General features: G+C 43.4%; 1 protein-coding gene across 4 annotated transcripts in view; it reads right to left on the bottom strand.

Annotated features, from left to right (window-relative positions):
• Nucleotides 1-4,552: 4,552 nt before the first annotated feature.
• Nucleotides 4,553-7,844, bottom strand: part of LOC110492492 (dedicator of cytokinesis protein 3) — a 103,652-nt gene continuing 100,360 nt past the window's right edge. For all 4 annotated transcript variants that reach the window (XM_090203726.1, XM_090203727.1, XM_090203728.1 and 1 more), the window contains exon 54: nucleotides 4,553-7,757. In XM_090203726.1, coding sequence (XP_090059852.1) covers nucleotides 7,077-7,757 — 681 coding nt within the window. In that variant the 3' untranslated portion in view covers nucleotides 4,553-7,076. The remainder of the gene's footprint in view (nucleotides 7,758-7,844) is intronic.

Here is a 7,844-nt window from a genome sequence, read left to right as displayed (position 1 = left end):
GGAATCTGGTCTCAGAGCATTTCGTATTATTCTGTAATTAAATCCGAGACACTCCATGATATGTTACGTTTCGTATGGTATGTATAATTTGTGGATGTCCATCAACGATTCCACGTGACATATTACGAATTTGCAAAAAGTACAATATGTTAAGAATTTACAAAACGTATGATATGTTATAAATTCCAGCTAGGTGGCTAATGTTAGCTATCCTAGGGGTTAGGGTTAAGGTTAAGATTAAGTTTAGGAGTTAGGTTAAAGGGTTAAGGTTAGGGTTAGGATTAGGTGAAGGGTTAGCTAAAAGGCTTAAGGTTAGGGTTAGGTGAAGGGTTAGCTAACATGCTATTAGGTATTAGGGTTAAGGTTAGCGTTAGGTGAAGGGTTAGGTATAAGGGTTAAGGTTCGGGTTAGGTGAAGGGATAGCTAACATGCTAAGTATTTGCAATAAGTAGTTGAAAAGTTGCTAATTAGCTAAAATGCTAAAGTTGTCCGTGATGAGATTGAAACTCGCAACCTTTGGGTTGTTAGAAATTTGCGGTTATACACCCGACCAACTACCCTACTTTTGTTTTTGCTTTAAGAAACCATCTGTCTTATGTAACCATACCAAACGTGTCCTGATTTACATACAGAATATTATACAAAATGTTCTGAGACCAGGTTGTGCACAGAGACTCTTTCAAGTGGTCAGACCAGAATGCCTACTCATTCAAAAACTGGAAGCAAGGACAACCTAATTCAAAGTGACCCACAAATGTGTTGTGTCTTCTACAGACACATGGCAATGGGAAGTTGATGTGAAATGTCATACCCATGGTGCCCTCCGTATGATGAACAGATACAGTATGTAGTGAGAGTGAAGCTGACTCCTCTGTGACCATAACTTATCTGGCTTTGTTAGAGGCAATTTTACAGCAGATCTTGGAGAAAATGACAGAGAAGAGGTGTCAAGATGCCAAACTGAGTTGGAAAAGGCAGCCAGGCAGAGAACTCTTCATGGAGAAGGAGAATGAGATTAATGTTATTAATCTCCTTCTCTATATTCTGATGGGAGATCTAGTATAAATGATGTATTGAATGTATTGTGAAATGTGTACCGTAAAGGGGCAGTATGCAGTTGCTACATCCATTTTTGGACAATTAATTATATGTACCCATTGATTCTTGAAGAATATAACTTGTAAATGCCTCATGAGCTTAGTTCAACTGTTGTACCCCATCAGAACCCAAAATATAAGCTTGTTTTACTCAAATGTTTGTAAGCAAAGTAAATGTAAACAAACACTGTATAGCCTCAAACCATGGCTAAAACTATAATATTGATATCATGGATGGTCAATCCTTGCATTCATAGCTCTGTCTATGAATTTGAGAGTGGTTACATATTCTCCAGCACCATTCCTCAGCTTTTTACTGAAACAGGGGCGGGGAGCGGCTTTGTTGTTGTTTCAACTGGTGATTGCTGCTTTAACAAATATTTAAAAAACATTTACATCATGTGTCACGCCCTGGCCATAGAGAGGCTTTTATTCTCTATTTTGGTTAGGCCAGGGCGTGACTAGGGTGGGCAGTCTAGTTTCTTTATTTCTATGTTTTCTGTTTCTATGTTTTGGCCAGGTATGGTTCTCCATCAGGGACAGCTGTCATTCGTTGTCTCTGATTGGAAATCATACTTAGACAGCCTGTTTTGCCATCTTAGTTGTGGGTAGTTGACTTTGTTAGTGGCCTGTATAGCCCGAGTAAGCTGCACGGTCGTTTTTGTTGGTGGCATTCATAATAAAAAGAAATGTACACTCACAACGCTGCACCTTGGTCCGGTCATTTCCCTGACCACGTTCGTGACATCATGTGCCTTTACATAATCTATTGATAGATTTTATAGGTGGAGATTGTGGAGAAGCTAGGCCTATAAACCTCCTCCACTGACTGTGCACAGTTCACAAGACATCAATAAGCGGCAGCCGCAGTAATGTGTTTATAAAATGTTTAGTGAACCCTTGTTTTCCTTGTCTTGTCTAATATGACCATTAAAGCAACTTGCCTTTTATATATATGGAATAAATTATATAGAATGTATATTTAAAATGTAAAGAGAATTTAAAATGCATTCTGTGTTGTGGAAATGTTCTTGTTTAAAAGATGTAATCATCTTATTTACCTGGGGAGCCTTTAGTTTGCTTCAACCTTTGTAACGTGATGTTTTGTAGCGTTTTGCAGTCTAAATATTTAAAAAATTATATTTTATCAAATAAGCCTCACATAATTCAACACTCTCATAGACTTCCAAAAAAAAGGGCTTCCTTTGCCTCATCCTCCCTGCTTTGAGGTATGTTTCCTCCAGTGAATTACATATACACATTGGTTTGGTCCCGTTTTGTAGGTGTGGCATGTGCAATATGGGTGTGACCATTTGAAATCTCAAAACGCATGCAGCACACCATATGGTAATCGCCCCCTGGGCCACCATAATAACGTTTTTCAACTGTTCATTCAGTACAGTACCGTTTCCGTTGAGAGAGAGGACACGAGGAGTATATCATAGATTCTCCCTAGTTATGTCGCCGGAGCAGTTGCCTCTCCCTCGCACGCAGCCTGGCGCACTTCGGACAACTTTAGACATTACTGTTTTGAGTCATACCACAGTGAGGAGGTCAGAGACTTAGCAGTGTGGTGCCAGGACAACAACCTCTCCCTCAAAGTCAGTAAGACCAAGGATCTGTAGGAGGAGAAAGAGGGGAGAGCACGCCCCCATCCACATCGACAGGGCTATTGTGGAGCGGGTCGAGAGCTTTAAGTTCCTTGGTGTCCACATCACTAAGGACTTAGCATGGTCCAAACACACCCACACGGCAGCACCTCTTCCCCCTCATGAGGCTGAAAAGATTTGGCATGGGCCCTCAGATCCTTAAAAAGTCATACAGCTGCACCATCCCCCTCAGGGGTGGGCAATTCCAGTCCTCGAGGGCCTGATTGGTGTCACAGTTTTGCCCCAGCCTCAGCTAACACACCTGACTCCAATGATCACCTAATCATGATGTTAAGATTAGAATGCAATTTGATTAATCAGCTGTGTTTGCTAGGGATGGAGAAAAAAAGTGTGACACCAATCATGCCCTCGAGAAGTTCCCCACCCCTGATCTATAGTAGAACACCTTGACTGAATGCATCACCGCTTGGCATGGCAATTCCACCGCCATTGACCGCAAAGCGCTACAATGGGTGGTGCAGACAGCCCACTACATCCCTGCGGCTGAGCTCCCTGCTTTCCAGAACCTCTATATCAGGTGGTGTCAGAGGAAGGGCCCTAAAATTGCCAAAGAATCCAGCCACCCAAACCATAGACTGTTCACTCTGCTACCATCTGACAAATGGTACCAGAGTATATCTTTCCCAGTCTGCTGTCCCCACATGCTTTAGGATGTCCACCATTGTTCCTGTACTCAAGAAAGCAAAGGTAACTGAACTAAATTACTATCGCCCCGTAGCACTCACTTCTGTCATCATCAAGTGCTTTGGGAGGCCAGTTAAGGATCATATCACCTCTACCTTACCTGACACCCTAGACCCACTTCAATTTGCTTATCGTCCACAGACAATGCAATCGCCATTGCACTACACACTGCCCTATCCCATCTGGACAAGAGGAATACCTACGTAAGAATGCTGTTCATTGACTATAGCTCAGCCTTTAACACCATTGTACCCTCCAAGCTCATCATTAAGTTTGGGGCAATGGGTCTGAACCCTGTGGAACTGGGTCCTGGACTTCCTTTATGGTAGAGTAACCAGATGGAAGCCACTCCTCAGTAAAAGGCACATGACAGCCCACTTGGATTTTGCCAAAAGTCACCTAAAGGACTCTCAGACCATGAGAAACAAGATTCTCTGGTCTAATGAAACCAAGATTGAACTCTTTGGCCTGAATGCCAAGCGTCAAGTCTAGAGGAAATCTGGCACCATCTTTACGGTGAAGCATGGTGGTGGCAGCATCATGCTGTGGGGATGTTTTCAGCGGCAGGGACTGGGAGACTAGTCAGGATCGAGGTAAAGATGAATGGAGCAAAGTACAGAGAGATCCTTGACAAAAACCTGCTGCAGAGCGCTCAGGACCTCAGACTGGGTTGAAGGTTCACCTTCCAACAGGACAAGGACAATAAGCACACAGGCAAGACAATGCACAAGTGGCTTTGGGACAAGTCTCTGAATGTCCTTGAGTGACCCAGCCAGAATCCGGATTTTAACCCAATCAAACATTTCTGAAAAGACCTGAAAATGGCTGTGCAGCAACGCTCCCCAACCAACCTGACAGAGCTTGAGATGATCTGCAGAAAATAACAGGAGAAACTACCACACTTTTACACTCATCATTTGCTACTGCTACTCTGTTCTTTATTTTACTCGTATTATTATCTATCCAGATGCCTTGACACTTTACCCTGCCTTTGTGTATATATCTACCTCTGTAAAAATTCCATTCCCTGTCAAACATACTGCCAATCATTGTTGCTATTTTCCACTGAGCAGCAAGCAATGGAAATGACAGAGACGAGGCTGATAAAAGATTGTCTTTAATGTTTGGCATTGTTAATGAATCCATACCACAGCAGTTATGGGAGTAGGCAAACCACTTTTACAACCAAACACTGTTTGATCATGCTAACACCATATGTACAAGAAAGCACATTGAAAAGTGTATAAAGTATTTATATTTGAAGATTTGAAGTCAACATTGCAGACACACCACAGTCTTCTTTAAACATTGATTATAGGTATTCATCAATTCTATCCATTTCTGGAGTACATGTATTTACACAAAACAACAATACAATTATTTTAGGGGGGTCTGCAATAATTCCCAAAAAATATTTCACAATACCGCTGTATGTACAGTAACAGAATTTACATTGAAAAATTCTATTGTACCTATATTTGATCTGAGTATCACACCTCTCAACATCAGCTTGCCCTCCCCCCACACCTGATATTCATCTTATTTAATCTATAGCTGTGCTGTTCCATACTAATTCCACTGCTAAACATACCCTGCATCCTTTCATGGTACATCAGTGAAAAACGTCAACACTGATGAACCTGCATACAAAAATAGATGTTGTCTGATCAGTGGAGAACCTGATTTACAAGAACACAAAACCAAGCATTTACCTGCAGAAAAGGACTGTGTGAAACAAAAAACTGTCGTTGGAACACTGACCTCCACTTTCCAACCCACTGGTGGTGAGTTACACGTTACAGCTAACTAACTGTCTGTTGTACCTTCATTCCCCAAGGAGATCAAACTCATGGTCCTGTCTGAGCTACTCATACTAATCTTCTATACACAAACATGTCCATATTGCAGATCAGGGTGAAGAGGAGATGCAGGCAGAACGTATTACTGTAGCACCACATCGTCAACCAAGGCAGGACGAAACAGATGTCACACGTTGATATTATCTGCTTTGTTCGGAGAGTGTTGAGAAAGTGACGAGAAAGGAGAACTGTCATTTTCACGAGTTTCTCAGAACCAGTCAAGTGAGTTGTCTGAGCGAGAGATTGATACTGCAATTCAGTGCACTTAAGGCAGGTGGGCGGAGGGAGGTGTGCAGAGGGTGTGGGGGTGATTAAAACAGGTAAGTTGTACTGGAAATCAGACAGAAGCAATGGCATTGCCATCAGTCCATTTACACACGGTCCATATTTAGTACTTGTTGGTTGACATTGGCCTGAAACATATAGAGGCAGAGAGAGGGTGTGATACTGGTTTTCTGAGTATAGTTAGTCCAATAGGTGATTGAGGTACTGTTAAGTCATTATTCTTCATTATTCTTCGTTACTTCTCATTTTACCGCATCTTAGTCTCCATCACCATCTACTTTCAGGGATCAATCCAGTCCTATTGGATCCAGCTCAACCTGTGCAACTGAAATTGGAACTCACTGTTGTTCCAGCACCTGACAATTTCACCCCTTCCTTGTACCCCTCCCAAGGATTGATCCGATCTGTCAGTCAGAGAACACTCATGCTCCTCTCATGAGATATTTCTATCTGGTACACAAAAGATTAGAAGACTGGAATAGATACATAACTTAAATATAAAAGCACATTAACAGAAAATAAGACCTGCCACTTGTGTAATACAAATAGCACATCTTGTTTAAATACATTCACATTGGTTTTCCATACGTACCGTATGGATGAATACTCCTAAACTGAGGTTTATATGTCCTTTGAGGTTTGGGTTGAGAAGAGCGACCCAGGTCAAATAACAGACTTGCTTTCAATGAGAACCAAGTATCAGAACAGAGTATGGGAGAATGCCATATGGCGAAGGACTAAACAGTGTTTTGTAAAAAAAAAAGAGAAAAATAAGAGCATGGAAAGTGTACTTGAAAACCCCATACATACTGTAGCAAAGCTATCAAATTAATAGGTTAGATATATGTAGCATTGAAAGCAGAAAAGACAACATCACTTTACTAAGAATATAACTTTCTGTAGTTGCCTTTTGTTGTGGAAAAGGGGGGGGTCCTTTCGGAGTTTGTATCGTTTGATCATGTTGATCGAGATCGTCATGTTTCACAAAACGGCTGTATATTGTTCTCAAATGAAAATAAACTAAACATGCTCACATACTAGTTGTAGAAGAGTGTACAATCAATATTAATTTAAACAAAGTCATTATTATCGGTCACATTGTCCAACAGATAATATTTCCCTTATTAATTCCTATGAGGCTGCTTCCTCCATTCAGAATCAGACCGTCTGAATACAGTGAGAAGATTGAGGGCGTATCTCAATAGTCTAAAGTGGATTCCTCTCCTTGTTCCCTCCCCTTTACCTGCACTGATATGAAAACATGGGATGGATGAAAGCAATATGGTCAATGATTACAATGTATTTGCATGATTCCACAGCCCATGATCTTTCACATCAATGGAGCTGAAGGAAAGGAGACAGGGGGGAGGGAGTCACTTTAGACTATTTAGATGCACCGAGGTGACTGAAATCTCCAAGAGGCCCAGCACTTTAGTACTATACTATAATAGACTATTGAGATGAAGCCAAAGATGGTCTCCTCATGGTGTCTCCTCGTGTTCCTCGCTGATGCACTGCTCCCATGCAGCCTTGGCTTGCTCCTCTCTGTGGCTATGGGGGGAGTGGAAGATCCTCCGAGGCAGGGGGATGGGCTGGGGCAACAGAGAGCTCAGGTCCTCCTCAGGGATGCACCCCTCCCTCAGGTAGGGCTTGGGGGGCACAGCCGGGGGTTGGGGGCGCCGGTAAGGAATGCGGTGGGGGCCGTGGAGTGGTATCTGGTGGTGGGTGGGCCCATGGGAGTGAGGGTGGGGGTGACCGTCGAGGCCGGCCGGTTGGGGGTGAGACTGGGAGTGGGAGTGAGGGTGGGGGTGACCGTCGAGGCCGGCTGTTTGGGAATGAGACTGGGGGTGGGAGTGAGGGTGGAGGTGTGAGACAGGGTTGCGGTAGTGGAAGGGTCGGACCTGGTCGAGGGACTCTGCTTCTGGCCCGCTGTAGTGGATGTGGAGGTAAGGAGAGTCCAGGTACTCTTCAGGGGTCCACAGGTGGCTGGGGACGGGCTCCATGGCATCATTTCGCACAGGGGGATCAGGGTACTGGCCCACAAAGTTACTCTCACTCAGAGAGGAGACGCCACTGCTGGCACTGCCCGAGAGGGTGGAGTTACTGCCCCCCAGGGCTGACTGAGGACTGGTAGGGGAGCCTGGTATGGGGTGGAGAGGAGACTAGATAAAGAGAGAGAGGAAGATAAGAAATGAGTTGACATCTGTTGACCAAGTTAAGAGGATAGCATTATTTACTGCTGCAGTATG

Source organism: Oncorhynchus mykiss, chromosome 16 (assembly GCF_057628025.1).
Source record: "Oncorhynchus mykiss isolate SJ-2025 chromosome 16, ASM5762802v1, whole genome shotgun sequence".
Taxonomy (NCBI): Eukaryota; Metazoa; Chordata; class Actinopteri; order Salmoniformes; family Salmonidae; genus Oncorhynchus; species Oncorhynchus mykiss.
Note: the sequence above shows the minus strand (reverse complement) of the source record. Positions and strands in the feature narration are given on the sequence as shown.